General features: G+C 48.7%; 1 protein-coding gene across 1 annotated transcript in view; it reads left to right on the top strand.

Moving 5' to 3' along the window:
* The window catches only part of REXO1 (RNA exonuclease 1 homolog), a 44721-nt gene that overhangs the window by 19414 nt on the left and 9608 nt on the right, over positions 1-15699 (top strand). Inside the window, exons 3-11 of the mRNA XM_063403123.1 lie at positions 1023-1124; positions 3423-3624; positions 4287-4450; positions 6544-6681; positions 8088-8211; positions 9287-9400; positions 11276-11413; positions 13384-13497; positions 14072-14145. Coding sequence (XP_063259193.1) covers positions 1023-1124; positions 3423-3624; positions 4287-4450; positions 6544-6681; positions 8088-8211; positions 9287-9400; positions 11276-11413; positions 13384-13497; positions 14072-14145 — 1170 coding nt within the window. The remainder of the gene's footprint in view (positions 1-1022; positions 1125-3422; positions 3625-4286; positions 4451-6543; positions 6682-8087; positions 8212-9286; positions 9401-11275; positions 11414-13383; positions 13498-14071; positions 14146-15699) is intronic.

Here is a 15699-nt window from a genome sequence, read left to right as displayed (position 1 = left end):
CAGGAGCGTTTGGACAACGCTCTCAGGGATGCTGAGGGTGGGATTGTTGGGGTGTCTGTGCAGGGACAGGGGCTGCACTGATGATCCTGTGGGTCCTTTCCAGCTCAGGATATTCCAGGATTCTGTGATTCCAGGAAGCTGCGCGTGGGCAGTGCGGTGCTTTTCTGCCTGGAGAATTGCATTGTGAGAGAGTTTATTAGGGATGGAAGTGAATGAACAGACTTCAGAGTTCCTAGGGAGCCAAGTGATTCAGGGTGAAGTGCTCATCCTGAGTGCCCTTGTGGTGATGAACACAGGCTTATCCCAAGTGGTGCCTGAGCTCATCCCTAAATCCAGCATTGGGCTCTCTTGCTGAATTTCAGAGATTGTCAGGCTCATCTCAGAGTTTTGCCAGGAGTTGCTTTGAAAAACTGAAAACAAGATTGTCTGAAGAGTAGTTGGAGTTTTGAAAAATAAACTTGTGAAGTATTTTGTGTCAATTAACAACTGAGTTGAATTTCAAGCAGATTTCCAAGCGGTTCTCCTTGTCCAGGAGTGGGTCTGAGGTGACAGCTTGGAGTAGCTTTGGCTCCAGGGGTGCTTCTGCCTCCTGCTGAATTTCTGGATGTGACCTGAGCCGTGTCACCAGACTCTTCCTGCAGTGACAGCTGTGGATGAACCTGTAGAAAACATTTCCCTAAATGTGGGGTGGGGGCCACCGTGGTTTGGTGTTGAGCAGATGTCAGCACCTGCCCGGGGCAGAAATGAGTCACTTCCCAACTTCTTTAAAAAACCAATCCACCCCAACCCCCCTGGCTTCTAAAAATGCCATGGGAGGTGAGGTGTGAGAGTGGCTGGCAGGGGAGAGCTGATCCTGCCCCATGCCAGCTCCTGGGGCTGCTGTTCCTGGCCTTCCTTGGTGGCTCCTGGGGTCACCACGTGTTCTCACCTGCCCCCTGCAAGCTTAACCCAAAAGGAGACTTTCCACATCTCCCTCTTGTGAGGGATCTTCTAGCCTGTTCTCCTGTTCTTTTGTTTTCCAGCCATCCAAAGAGGAAGCAAATGAAGAAAAGACAGAAGATAATTTAACCACCTTGTTTCCTGGCCAAAAAAGAAGGATTTCTCATCTTGTCAAACAAGGAAATGTAAGTGCAGATTTAGAAGCAGATGTTTAGGTTGTTCTAAGTGAGGATTTTCTGTCCTGACCCTGGAAAAGGCTGCGCTCCCAGGGCCAGGCAGCAGCGTGGCAGTTGTTTGTGCTGGAATCAGTCTGTGGCAATTTTATTTCCTCTCTTCCTTGTTTCTCCAAAAACTCACATGTTTAGGATCTGTTAAAAGTGGCAGCAAAACTCTAATAAACCTTCCTAAAACCAAGGATAGGCTGGGAAGAGAGAATGGACTGTGCTCTTGGTAACCCTTTGGGATAGGTTGGGGTGTTCATTTTTCTCCAGTGTAGCTTCATTCAGCGATTTCAGTCAAAATTAACTGAACACAAGGTCACTCTGTGTCTGCTGGTATTTTTCTGTGTCTTGTGGATCTAAAAGATACTGCAGTAATTTGGCCAGATGTTTAAAACATTACCTTACATCTGTTCTGAATCAGCCAAGATCTCAGCAGTATTTGTCTGGATACTCCTCTTTCCCAGTTGTGAAAATACAGAGGAGAAGAATTAAAAAAAGAAAAAAAAAAAGCCAAGAAGACATTCTGAGGTTTTTATTCCTTTCTCCCTGGGATTTTAATTCATGTTTTCTCTGAGGGTTTAATGTGTTTCCTTCCAGGTGCTGAGCACAGATTAGTTTTATGTTGCAGCAGGATAAGAGTGGAGGCTTGTGCACTAATTTGAGCTGGTAGTCCAAATTAATTGTTCTGCCTTTCCTCTCTGCCTAGGAAAGGTTTTTTTGCCTTTAATAATTTGAAGCCCTGGGGTCAGTACAATGGGTTTTATTTAACTACATATCTCCAGCCAGTTCATGTGGTTTGATAAGGGCCCTTTCTTCCAAAGTGAAGAGATAAGAGATTGAAGCAAATGGCTTGGAAATTCATTAACTCAAATATTTATTGTAAAGAGGCACCTTTTAGACATGTACAAATCTTTAAATATATTTTCTTAATGTGACAGCTGATCCCAAAATGCTTTCCAAAGATGGGAGCCCCAGCACAGCCTTTGCTTAGGCAAACAGAGCCGATCTGGTGTGCTCAGCTGCCAGGGCAGCTCCAGGACCTGCACTCCCTGGAGAATCTCAGCTCAGCTCCCAGCTCTGTTCAGGAGGTGCTGTAACACCTGAACTGCCACTTTTCACCTCAGAATTGAGGCCTGTGCTTTGCTGTGTCCCTCCAAGTGGAATATTTGCTCAGTCTTGCTCATGATTTATGGCTCCAGGACTGAGCAGGAGAAGGGGGGGGAGGGAGCCAAGTTCGGGGTTGGTTGCCAGGGGAAATGGGGGGCCAAAGGAATTGCAGGTGAGGCAGAAAATGAGTGGCCTGTCCTGCTTGGAAGTCTGTAATTATAATTTAATGTGTGAGTGCACTCAGTTTGGTATCCAGAAGCTGCTGTCAGCATCAGAGGCTGGGAATGCAGAAGGTGCCAGCTTGCCCCCAGGTGTTACACTCGGCCACCCTCCTCCAAGGAGATTTCAGGAGGCAAGGCCTGTTCCTCACGTTTCAAAGGCTGTTGAGTGGAGAAATTTGTATTACTGCTGCTTCTCTTGCACTTCTGCTGCTAGGAAACTTCTCTCTTTGCTGACATAATTTCTGGCACTTTTCCTGCAAACCTAAAATTGGTCATCAAAGGAAACGCCAGTGGAACCTGTTTGTGCTGTAACAGCCGAGGCAGCGAGGTGCCTCCAGAAGGGGGCAGGGACAGAGCCTGTCTGAAATTCAGAGCTCACTTTATGTGATGCTCTGATCCCATAAATCTGTGAGGCTTTTAAGCAGTTCCAGGGCTGCAGAGAGGTGGGAAGTGCTGTGATGCAGACAGGGATGCAGGGGGTCCTCAGGGAGAGAGCAGTGGAGCTCAGCATGGCAAAGGGGAGTGGAGAATTGTTGTCACTTTTTCATTGCAGTAGAGAGCAAAATAGGCAGCACAGGGCTGTGTTTGTGCTAGGGCAAGGCTGAGAGTGTTGCTAGAGCCCAGGATTGGGCCGGGCACAGCCGTGGGGAACATCATGCCACTAAAAGCAGTTCATTAATACCACCTGCTAATTGAGGAATGTGCCAATGAGCTGGGAGGCCTTCCCAGAGCGTGAATCATTAATGCCATGTTTGTTGAAGGATGACTCTTAATTATTTTGTTCTGGAAAACAGTTGGGATCTTGTCCTCTCAAAACCCTGTGCTTGCGAACAGAGGGGTTGAGGAGCAGAGACCTTTTCTGGGGTGAGTGGAAGGCAGGGGGTGTGGATGGAGCAGGGGAGCTGCTGGCCCTAAACGCTGTTTGTGTGTGCAGGCAGAGGCCCCGAGCAAGCCGGTGGTGCGGCCGTACCGTCCCCCCACGGCGCAGGAGGTGTGTTACCAGAGGATCCAGCTGGCTCAGCAGCAGGCAGCACAGCTGGTTGGGGCTGTTCCAAAGACCTCTCTCTGTTTGCCAGGAGAAAAGAGGAGGATTGCTCACGTGCCAAATGCAGCCCTCACCGCAGCAGCCAAGCAAAGTAAGATTCAGGATTTGGGATCGCCGTCCTGTCGTCCCCCGGTCAAAGGCCCTACCGTGTGTTTGCATTTCTCCTGAGCACGTGGGAAACTGTCAGGGGATGTGTAGGGCTGGCCATGACTTGAATCTTTGCTGGTAGTGTCCAGTGGAACGTCCTTCCCTGAGAAATTCCACCGTGTTCTTAGGAGCAACAGGTCAGACGTGTACAGCCTCATGTGTCTCACCTGGCCTCCCTCACTTCAGCCTTTCCTGTTTCTGTTTCTTCCTTGGATTGTGTTTGCTCTTCATTCCCTCTTCCATTTAAGCCTTCGGAGGTGGCAGGAGCAGGAGGGAAGTGATAATTAACGCTCATTGCTGTCCCTTTGTAGTGGAAGGACTCAGAGCTGACGTGTGAGGTGTCAGTGCCTTGCAGCTGACAGAGTTACCTCTTTAAACTCTGCTGACTCAGTCACCCCAAAACAAACCCAAATGAGACACATTTCCTGGCAGAAGATGTCTTCATCCTTGCCTGCAAGGTGGTAAAATTGCCCAATTTGTATCCCTTTGGAGACCTGGATTTGAGAAAATCACAGCTTGCAGCACTGGCCTTTGATAGTGAGTTCATTCTGGCAGCCTGAAGCCCAGTGGCAGGATTTGCACCTGAGTGTTTTGTGTTCCCTGCAGGTCTCGGGAGCAGTAAGGTGACTGTTGGTGGCAGGAGTGTCACACCTTCCAGTGACTCTGAAGCCTCCACCCTTCCTCTGAAGCCTTGTACCTTGGCTGGGATGGCTTCCAAGACCACCAGCACCATCGTGCCCAAAAGGGTAGCACATGTTCCCTCCTTACAGGTAAGGAGTATTTGAATTCTTTCCTGTCATTCCCCAGGGAGGGTGGAATGTTTGATCCTGCTGTTCCAAATTTAGCACTCCCTGAAAGTGGTGTTTTGATTATGTTGATTAAGTGGGTTTGTTTCTTCCTGTGGTTTTCCTAGATAGCATTGTGTAAAAAATTAAACACTCAAGGGGTAGGAGCTTAAAAAGGTAGAAACACTTAAGTGCTGCTCTGATCTCTGTGAATATTGATCACTTGTCTCCAGTTTGAGCCTTCTCTTGTGCTGACTGGCCTGGGTGTGTTTGGGTCAAGGGCTTGGAACCTCCCGTGCTGAAAAGCCAGGGATGGATCCATGGCCTTCCCAGGCTCTGTGGGCCACACTGAGGCAGCTGGTTATGAATAATGTCCCTCTGTGACCTAGATAGTAAAATGTGATCACTGAACTTCATGCTGCTGCTGGTGTTTAAAGAAAAGACTATTTTGTCTTTGGTAGTTGTTGTTGGTTTGTTTCTCTTTACCCTCTGGGATCTCTGCCCAGCCTTTGGGTACCTTTGCTGTGAGTTCCTTAGCAAAGTGACAGGACAAGGGGGAATGGTTTCCACTGACAGAGGGCAGGGATGGATGGGATATTGGGAAGGAATTGTTCTCTGTGAGGGTGGGCAGGCCCTGGCACAGGGTGCCCAGAGCAGCTGTGGTTGCCCCTGGATCCCTGGCAGTGCCCAAGGCCAGGCTGGACAGGGCTTGGAGCACTCTGGGCTAGTGGAAGGTGTCTCTGCCCATGGCAGGGGGTGGGAATGGGATGATTTTTAAAGCCCCTTCCCACCCAAACCATTCCATGATTCTGTTAAGTCCCTCCTTTCCATGAGCACTGGGAAGCTGTTACTGCTAAGACAATTCAGAGCAGAATTCCTCGTGTAGCAGCCTGGGGATGGCATAAGGAGCTGCCTGCTGGAGTGGATGGCAGAACGTGGTTAGTGCCAGGACTTGATTAAAGATCCCTTTATTGATGATGTTTTGTGTCAAGATCTGTCATAACTTGCTCTGATTATTTCTGGAAGAGTGAAAAGTATTTTTTTTCCTTTCCCACCCAAACTGCCACTATAGTACCATAGAACTTAGAAGCTGATTAGAAATAAGAAAAATAACTGAAAGGATAAAATACTTAGCAGAGTTACAGAGGTGCTTAAGAATATCATACTAGAGATTGAGAATTTGTATATTTAATGAAATGGACCAATCCCCTTGAACAGGGCATCAAAGTGAGAGTCTCCTGGGGAAAATGAGCACTTTTCCCATTGAGCTAGGACCAGTTGCTCCCCTTGGAACCAGCTCACATCTTCCACAGAGCTGTTTTGATTCCAGATTGCAGCAGATGGTTTGGTTTATGGATATCTCTTGGGTGGGATGGAGAGCAACCGACAAAACAATTGGGTGTTCTAGAGATGAGTGTACATGTTCCTCTCTGAAAAAGAGACAAGTGTGCTGTGGTGTGAGGAATAAACTGGTGTGGAATGGAAAACTGCAGTGGTGGGTCATAGCTCAGTCCATCATGCAGGTTTTGAAGAACATGCCATTAAACTGGAGGGGTAAATCCTTTTAGGAACATCATGATTTGCATTAAAAAAGGAAGAACCCCCTCAATGCAGTCAATTTGCAGGAATGCCCCAGGAAGTGGGATAAGTGATTGCCAGCCTGGCAGGAGGGGCCTCCTCTTGTCTCTTCACAGCCAGAGAAACAAACCTGTCCGTGGTGCCCATAACTGGTGTTGTGTGTTCATGGCTCCAGTTCAGCCTGTGCTGCTTGGTGCCATCCCAGCCTTGGATGTCTCAGCATTCCCTGCTCTGGAATGCCTGTGTGTGACTAATGCCACTGGAGTCCTTGGCTCCTGGCTGACTTCAGAGTGAAATACAGCTCTTTTCTAAAGGAGTTAAAGCACTGAAGGTGAGGAAGCCTCAAGTGGTATTTTTAGTACCAAAAGTGCTGCGTGTTAAGTTTGGCTTTGGGCAGATTTTCAAAAAGGAAGTCACCCCTTAATTAATAACAGGAAGGGTGAGAGCCTCAGAGCAACCTCCTAGAGCCTGACCAGCCTCTTTCTCTGTCTCACCTCCAGAGCACCACTTTACAGAGGCCTGTTATTCCCACAGAATTTGGAGCTAAAGTCCCAACCAACATTCGTCAGAGGTATCTCAATCTCTTCATTGATGAGTGCCTGAAATTCTGCTCCTCCTCCCAGGAAGCCTTCGACAAGGTGTGTACAGATCCCTACTTCTCAGGAATAAGGTTTGCAGCAGGGAATGACATCCTCTGCCTTGCCCAAGACCTTCTAAAATGGTAGCAAATCCAGAAAAGTGGATTGGATTTATGCTTGCAGGAACTTAGGGATGGGAACTAGATTCTCTTTAAGGGCTCTTCCAAGCCATACCATTCCCTGATTCCATGAAAACCCCTCTATCCACAAGCAGTTCAGTTGAGGAAATCTGGCATTAAATATTACCAGACTGGGCAACAGAAAGTGTCCTTCCAGTGGGGACTTCCAGTGGGAAATCCCATCTTTCCCTTCATTTGGAAAGCTTGCCAAATCCCTTTAATAACCCCAGGAGAGGAATGCAGAGGAATGTGCATTGTGGACCTTTTGCTCTGGTGCAGCCAGAAACACCTCCTGGAATCAAAGTATTGAGCACAGGGAGGTGTTTGGGATAGATGCAATTGGTTTGGAATTGGTTCCTTGCTGCTTCTGAAGGCTTTTAATGAGACTTTTAAGCAGCCTTCCAGCAGTAGGGACAGTGTAGTAGGATTTCCAAAAGCAGAGTTGAGAAGGTAATACAATTTTATTGGAAAACCTTGGCCATTAGTTGGGTAAATGCGGGACACTGTGTGTTGTATTCCAAAACAAAGCAGACACCACGAGGATTTCTTTTGTGGGATTCCACCTTTCCAACTTCCCATTGCATCCAAGGAGTCACCATTTGCCAAACCTCCTTTTCCTACCAGTTCAGATCTTACACTGTTCTGAAGTGGGGAAAGCAGCCTTTCCCAGGCAGTTCCAAGAACAAGAATTACTTAATTACTTCTTGATACAATGGCAGGGTTAGATCTTCCTGGGAGCAAGAGCAGCTCTGGAATACTTAAGCCAAGGTGGCAGCAGACTTTGTATTAGGGAAAAGAGAAGGGATGATTTAAATAGGTTAAACAATTTAAAATAAAAAAAGTTTGGCAAAAACAATTTTTTGCTGATTAGGAAATATTTATTAATCTCTTTGGGAAAGTTTCACATGAAAGTGCTTTTTCCAGCACTTTGTTTAAAATAAAATTACTTTTTTTTCTCTTGCTTACCTGAGCAAGACCCCACACCAGCACATATTGGTGCCATGTTCTGCTTTATTACTCAATTCCTTGTCAGGAAATTTTTTTTTTGCAGTCCTACTTGGAGTCTGTATTCCAAGAGCCAAACATTTCTTTTCTCCAAAAGCAATGGAAGCTGTGGCTGCCCCATCCCTGGAAGTGTTCAAGGCTAGGTTGGATGGGGCTTGGAACAACCTGGGAGAGTGGAAGGTGGAAAAAAGTGATCTTGGAGGTTCCTCCTAACCCAAACCATCCTGGGGTTCTGTGGCCAGTGGGAAGAGAGTGCGTGGTGCTGATCTGTGCTGTCCACAGGCCCTGGCAGAGGAGAAGGTGGCCTACGAGCGCAGCACCAGTCGCAACATCTACCTGAACGTGGCCGTGAACACCCTGAAGAAGCTCCGCAGCCTCGTGCCCAACTCCCCGGCCAGCACCAACAGTAGGTACCCTGCAGTGTGACAGTGGAGCCCTGCTGGGGTTACAAACCACACGGAGAAACTTGTTTGAAAAGCCAGAACCCATTTCTCAGCAGCATTATGCTGAAAGGCAAACAGCTCCAGTTTAGCTTTTTATAGCCTGGCAAGCTTTAATGGGCCTTCAAGAGGCAGGTCCTGCAATGCTTTGTTGGCTTTCTCAGCCTAAATGGAGATAATGCCACACGGGTGTGGTTTTTTTTTAGCACAAGTTCTTTCAAATGAAAAGCCCTGCTAATGGAGTAACTTTCACATGATGCCTTCAAAGTGATAGACTCGTCCATCACCACAGAAATCTGTTACACACATTAAGCTTCAAGAGAGAAACGAAGAGGGTTAAGACATTTCATTATTGGCTCTCGAGAGGGTACATTAAACAATCAATTTGTGCTGTTCTTGTGAATTTTTTTTTTCTCTGGTCTCTTCCCTTTTCTCCCCTCTGTCTTCATTACGTTTCTGGCCATTAGGCAGAGCAGCTGAACTTGGAGGCTGGCCTTTAGGAGAGGGCTGCCAGTTAATGATTAGTAAAAAGCCCCTCTCTGCCATTATCTGATGTGCTGAGCATATTCTAGAGCTCTGAAGCTCCTTTCTGAAAGAAGTTGAAAGATCCTGCGTGGGAGGTTGGTCTGCAGGGCCCCAGAATCAAAGCTGCATTCTGGGGGTGGGTGATGTCCTCACACAGCACATGAAGGGGTCAAGTTGTTTCTGTGCTGGCTCCTCTCTTGCTTTTGGTCAGTTGGAGAGCTTGCTGTACAGAGTGAGCAGGGAGAGCTACAAGTTTCTGGCAGAGCTGTAAAAGTGTCCTTGCTGCCCTTAAAATTGCTGTGGGCTGACAGTGTGAATGGAAAATTCTCTGTGGTGTTGGGATGGAAATTCTGGACCAGGATGTGGCACAAATAATCCATTTCTGGAGCAAAACAAGAGTTGTGTAGGATAAGCACAGCCCTCCTCTTGCCCATGTGTAGTGTCCCAAACTAGGACTGAAGTCACCCACTGGGTACCTGATGTCTGTCCCCCTGTGCTGTTCCCTTCTCCTTGCAGAGACAAGTAACAAGAAGGTGGTGTCCCACGAAGCTGTGCTGGGAGGGAAGCTGGCTGCCAAGACCAGCTTTACTCTGAACCGCTCGGGGAGCCTGAGAGCCGAGGACCTGACAGGTGAGACCCTGCTCCTGCTGGGCTGTCACTTGTGAGGGTGGGGCTGAGGGGTGACACTGACGGGGGGAGCAGAATCAGGCTGGTGCACTCAGCTTGATGTGTGGCACTTCGGGCACCACACTGTCAGAAGGATCCAAAGCTGTTGGAGAGTGTCCAAAGGAGGGACACGGAGCTGGGGAAGGGTCTGAGGAGAGGCTGAGGGCACTGGGCTCGTTCAGCTGCAGGAGAGGAGACTGAGGGGAGGCTCCTCGGGGGCTGCAGCTCCTCCTGAGGGGAGGCAGAGGGGCAGGGGCTGAGCTCTGCTCTGGGACAGGAGCCCAGGAAGGGCTGGAGCTGTGTCAGGGCTTGGGCTGGAGCTCAGGGAAAGGTTCTTCCCCCCGAGGGTGCTGGGGCACTGCCCAGGCTCCCCAGGGAATGGTCCCAGCCCCAAGGCTGCCACAGCTCCAGGAGCGTTTGGACAACGCTCTCAGGGATGCTCAGGGTGGGATTGTTGGGGTGTCTGTGCAGTGCTGGGGGTTGGACTGATGATCCCTGAGGGTCCCTTCCCACTCAGGACTTCCCAGGATTTTATGACCTGCTGGGATTTCTCTGTTAGGAGTTATTACCTGGCTGCATCACGGAGCAGCAGAGTCCCTTGGGGGGTGGTGACACCACTGACCAGTGCCCTCCTTCTGTCCTCACTGGGGCTGTGAGGTCACTGCTGCAGCCTGGCTGGCTTTGATGGAGCATCAATAACCATTCAGAGCTGCCTCTTGTGCTTTGGGCATTGTTTTACTTTAACTTTCTTGCCCTGAAGCAATTCTTTACAATGTGCCTGTCAGATTAAAAGGCAAACTTAAAAATCTCCATCTCTGCAGGGCTCGGTTTCACTTTTGCCAATGTCACAGTAAGGTCGTATCGTAGCCAAAGGGTTGTGCCACGAGCATTTTTCATGTGGGCTCAAATCAGTTATGGGTATTTTGGTTGCCAAGAGATGTAGGGAAATTGTGGAGGAGATCAGAGAAGAGCCAGGGAGGCCATGGAGCAGAAGGAATTGACATTGAGAAAGCTTAAAAGGGCCAGTATAGCTCAGCTAAGCAACATCAAAGGGCACCCAGGAATATTGGAAGGGTTTAACGCAGCAGCCAAAGGAGATATTGAGCAGAGTGCAAGAAGTTGTAATTATTCTGTGAAATGAAACGAGCAGCCTGAAATCAGTAGCAGGAAGAAACTTCTGATAACTAAGTTTTTAGGGAGCTGTGGGTGGCCTTTGAGGGCTGTTTGAGGGCTGTGTTACCAATTATTAGCTGTTGCATTTAAACATTAAAATGGGGGAAGTCTCACATTTAGTGGCAGGACAAGGAGGAATGGCTTTCCACTGCCAGAGGGCAGGGTTGGATGTGATTTTGGGAAGGAATTGTTGGCTGTGAGGGTGGGCAGGCCCTGGCACAGGGTGCCCAGAGCAGCTGTGGCTGCCCCTGGATCCCTGGAAATGTCCAAGGCCAGGCTGGACAGGACTTGGAACAGCCTGGGATGGTGGAAAGTGTCCCTGCCCATGGTGGGGGTGGAATGGGATGATCTCCAAGGTCCCTTGCAACCCAGATTGGGTTGGTTCTATCAGTAACAGCAAAGCTGAAGTTGGGCCTTTTGGAGGAATTCTGTTCCAGCTGTGCTTTCCAGATTTAATGCTCCTTGTTCAAGTACTTTAAAAATCAACTTGTGCACTAATGCCCAGATTTTAAAAGCTACCCCCAAACACCTGTCCCCCGTCCCTCCTGAGCTGAGGCAGTGGAAGCAAGAATAGTGGGGGCACTTTATCAAGGCAGGAGACTTGGTGGGGGCAGAGAAGCAGGCAGTGCTTTAGTGAGGAGAGCTCAGCGCTGTGTTTGTGTGCAGGAGCTGCCCTGTACCGGCGCCTCAAGGAGTACCTGATGACCGAGGAGCAGCTCAAGGAGAACGGGTACCCAATGCCTCACCCCGAGAAGGCCGGACGGGCTGTGCTCTTCACTGCAGAGGACAAGAAAGTGATTGACTGTAAGCTCTGCTGGCTCTTGCCTGCTGCAGGATTTGCTGGGTGCAGCTACCTGTTGTGGTTGTATAAAAGTCTCAGTGTGGAGCCTTTGCTCCTGTTGTGACGGGGAGTGTGGCTGCAGAATTCTGCTGCGTTCCTGTACAGAGAGTTTCCTCAGCTTTCACATCCTGAGGGTGTTCTTTTTGACCCAGAGTTTATGGTCTGTGGGGCTGAAGGAAGTTTCTGATTTCTGCTTCCCAGGTAACAGGATGAAAAGAAATGGCCTCGAGTCACACCAGGGGAGGTTTAGATTGGATATAATGGAAAATTTCTTCATGGAAGAGGTTGTGAAGCATTGAACAGGCTGCCCAGGGCAGTGGTGGAGTCATCATCCCCATAAATTTTCAAAAAACATGTGGATGTGGCACTTGGGGACGTGGTTTAGTGGTGACCATGGTGGTAGTGCTGATGGTTGGACTTGATCTTAAAGGTCTTTTTGACCCTTAGCAATTCCCTGATTCTGTGCTGCCAAAGAGCAGCAACTGAGCAGGTTGGAAGGAGGCTCCTGTTCTGTACTTGGTGACCCTCCCCTCTCCCAGGAGAAGAATTTTTTTCTGTCTCTGTGAGAGCTGCTGTTATAGTGGGATAAGAACCAACACTGGGCCAGGCTGGCTTTGCAGTGGGTCCTGCTGTGCTGCTCTGGATTGCAGTTTTCTGATCTCATGGCACTGCTGGGCCAAATAATTCCCCAGAGCCCTTTTTGCAGCTGGACAAAATGATCATAAAATCACCAAATAGTTTGGATTGGAAGGGTCTTTAAAGCCCATCTCATTCCACCCCCTGAAACACCTTCCACCAGACTGGGTTGGACAGATCCCAAGCTGTGCCCAACCTGGCCTTCACCCCACAGGTTTCCTGAGGATGGGGTCCTCCTCTGAATTTTGTGAACTCATGGCAGGATTTCTGCTCCTCAGGCCCTGACTGCAGCAGGGATAAAACCCAGACTGGGGATTTCTTTTGAGGTGCTTTGCCACGCTCCCCTGAGCATCTGTGTGGAGAGACCTCACTAAAGTGTGTTAAGTGCTCATCCATGTTAACACCTTGTGCCTACATTTGTCCTGTGGTTGCTGAAGCAACCTGGGCAAAAGCTCTCTTGCATTAACACTGTCAAGTGCTGTATTTGTGAGAGCCCTTTTTTCCAGGGAAGCAGCCAGCTCCTTTATAGGATCCTGAGCTCATGTTCCAGGTTTTGTCCTGTAGTTTTCCTGCAGATGTTGCAGGATCTTTGAATTTTTCCTTGTTTAACTAAAGCTGTTGCTTGCCACTGTGACCAGTGAGCTGGTGTTGGGCAGAGCTGGGAATGTGCTAACAGCTTTAATGCTCACCCCAAAAGTCATGGAACTGCATGGAGATCAGAAGTATGCTAGCTCCTTCGCAGTGTCTTTTTGCATCTCCCTTCCCCAAATTTTGGGCAGTAAAAGCAGAGGTGTAGGAGGGGGCAGTTGCAGACTGCCCTAAGTGCTCCTGGGTTTAGCTGCTGGAAAATCCTGACAGCAAAGCTGTGCCCTGAAAGGGCTAAAATGTCATTTGGAAGTGACAAGGCACAGATCCCCTGGAAACCAGACTTCATTAGCTCTGGTGTCCAAAGAATGACTTATTTATCCTGTTTCTTAAAATAACTGTGTTAGACTCCAACGTAATTTGCTGTGCATGGAGAAACAATGCAGCAAACCTTGATGGAACTGGGGGGCAGCTGATGTAGACCAAAGCCACTGGAGAGTCTTTGTGTTTGCCTCTGGGAAGTGTTTCAGATTTCAGAGGGATTGCTGTGCCTTTATAGGAGTTTGCAACAACATTTGGAATCCTTTTTAACAGAAAACACCATTTAACAGCATTTGGGGCTCGAGTGCTTGTGATCTCCTTTGCTTTTGGCCAGGTTAGGCAGGTGAGGGGTTTCCAGTGACCTGGCTGTTGTTTGTGTCCTGTCCCCAAGCCTCGTGCAGGATCTGCTGTCGCTGTGGCACCGAGTACATGGTGTCAGCCTCGGGGAGCTGCATCCGCAAGGAGGAGTGTGTCCACCACTGGGGGCGGCTGCGCAAGCAGAGAGGTACGGCCCTGCCACGGGCACTGGCCCTGCTCCACACACAGTCCTCTCAGCTCTGAGCTCGATTTTGGGGCTGCTCACGCTCTCAGGTGGTGACAGTTCTGTGCCTGTCAATGAAATGGCCTCACAAAGAGCTGCTGGGCTTGGCAGTCCCCCAAATATGACCCTGGGGCTGCAGCAGAGGTGCTGCATCTTTGTTCTGAAAAGTAAAGGAAAAATCTTCCTGTGCTTTTGAAAAAACAACCCAGCCTTTCAAAAGGCTGACTGGGAGCACTAGAGGTCTGTCGCTCCCAGGAGAGTTCACTGATCTTGGTTGAATTCATTTGCAGCAAGGCATAACCTAGTTTGAGCTCTGCTCTGGTTTTCCATCAGAGCATCCGAGTGGCTTCTGGAGTTTGTCTGGCTGAGTACCAGAGACTTAAACTCTTTCGATTGCTGCCTGTGAATCCACAGTTATTTTCCCTCTGTGTTTGACACATTGTTGTGCTCATGCTGGGGATCTGCACGTGAAAGCTGCAGTTCAGGTCTTTTGTTAACAAGACTCTTCTCCCTGACCCTTCATTTCTTGCTCTTTCAGTGCCAGGTGGGTGGGAAACTCACTACAGCTGCTGCTCCGGAGCTGTGGGGTCACCAGGCTGCCAGGTTGCTAAAGTAAGTGATGGAACAACACCTTTTTATTCTCAGTGACATTTGTGCTCTGCTCACAGTGGACATGGCTGGGAAATCCTTGCTTAAGCCTTTAGAAGAACAGTGGCTTCCCTTAAGGGGATAAAACAAGTGCAGCTTAATTTTTTTTGCTCTGCAGTGGGAGGAAAATCCAGTATTTGACACTCAGCTGTCTGGAGTGAGCTGGCTTCATTTATCCTGAGCTGCCCAGCTCATCTACTTGAGGGACGTAGAAAAGCTCATGTTCTTTTGTGAACCACAGAAGAAATGAGAAATAAGGGGTTTCCTTTCAAGAAGCAGTCTCAGAGCCTTGGCAGCAATGTGCCAAACTTTTTTTCCCAACTTTTCCTTTCCAGATTCCCATGCTAAGGTAACTTCTTTCTCCTGGTGGACAAATCTCTTATAAGTTTTCTGTTTGTTTATCCTCGGTTGTAATGAGAGGAGGAACCTTCCCAAGGAACCTGTTGTAACTCCAGAATGTCACAAAACTTCTTTTGAGGGAGCCCAGCAGTAGGAAAAAGAACGAAGAACCTGCTCAGATGTGGAGTTTGATAGAGCAGAGCACTGTTTAGGGTACCTTTGCACAGGTGCTTTTTCCTTTCCTGAGCAGGACAGTTGGTGTCCCAACCTGGCATCCCTAGTCTGTCTTTTGCCTTTCCCTCAGCTCTCTGGGCATGCTCTTTGTCACTTGTTTTAGTGGCATTTTTATATTTGGCAGCTGCCACACAGGGGAGAACCAAAAGCTAGAGGTAGAATGTGAATTCTGGGCAAAATTCAAGGTTTGTTACAATCAGAAGAGTTTTCTGGGCACCAGAAAAGCCTGCCCTGCACAGTCAGACTGGATGGGATCAGGTTGTTACTTTTCTTTCTTTTCCACATGAATTTAGGATTTTTTAAAACCAGTTTCTCTAGGTAACCTGTGCCAGCGCCTCCTCACCCTGACAGCCAAGAATTCCTTGCCAATTTCTTGCTTCCCTGCCCTTTGGCAGTGGGAAGCCATTCCCCCTTGTCCTGTCATTCCATACCAGTACAAAAAGTTCCTCTTCCTCTTTTTTATAAGCCCCTGGTTTTGCCAACACCCTTTGGAAGATTTGGATCCCCAGCGTGCTCAGCATCAGAGCACGCAGTGAAATTTTGGGATACTGGGGAGCACAGAATCCTTCAGTTTTGAAGAAGGGCTTTGAAAGCAGAAAATATTCGTAAAAAACCACCATTCTCATTATCTGGACCCGGAGGTGGCTAGAAAAGCTGGTGTGTGTGTGTGTCCAAGCACAGGGGAGTCCTTGCCTGGGTTTGCTGCAGTTAGGCAGGGAGGCAGGAGATGGCAGGAGGGAGCTGTGCTGCTCCGGGGAGCCTCGAGTGCTGCTCTTTGTGATACCCGAGGCTGCTCCTTCCTCAGCTCTCAAAAACAGGAGCAGCTCCCCTGCCCTCCTCCGAGACAGGAAGAATTGGGCAGTTTCAGAGCAACAGCCGATGGAGAAAAACACCTAATAGAGTTGATTTTTTTCACCTCACTGCTCAGTTCTGTTGTATTACACA

This window comes from Prinia subflava, chromosome 8 (genome assembly GCF_021018805.1).
Source record: "Prinia subflava isolate CZ2003 ecotype Zambia chromosome 8, Cam_Psub_1.2, whole genome shotgun sequence".
Lineage (NCBI taxonomy): Eukaryota > Metazoa > Chordata > Aves > Passeriformes > Cisticolidae > Prinia > Prinia subflava.
Note: the sequence above shows the minus strand (reverse complement) of the source record. Positions and strands in the feature narration are given on the sequence as shown.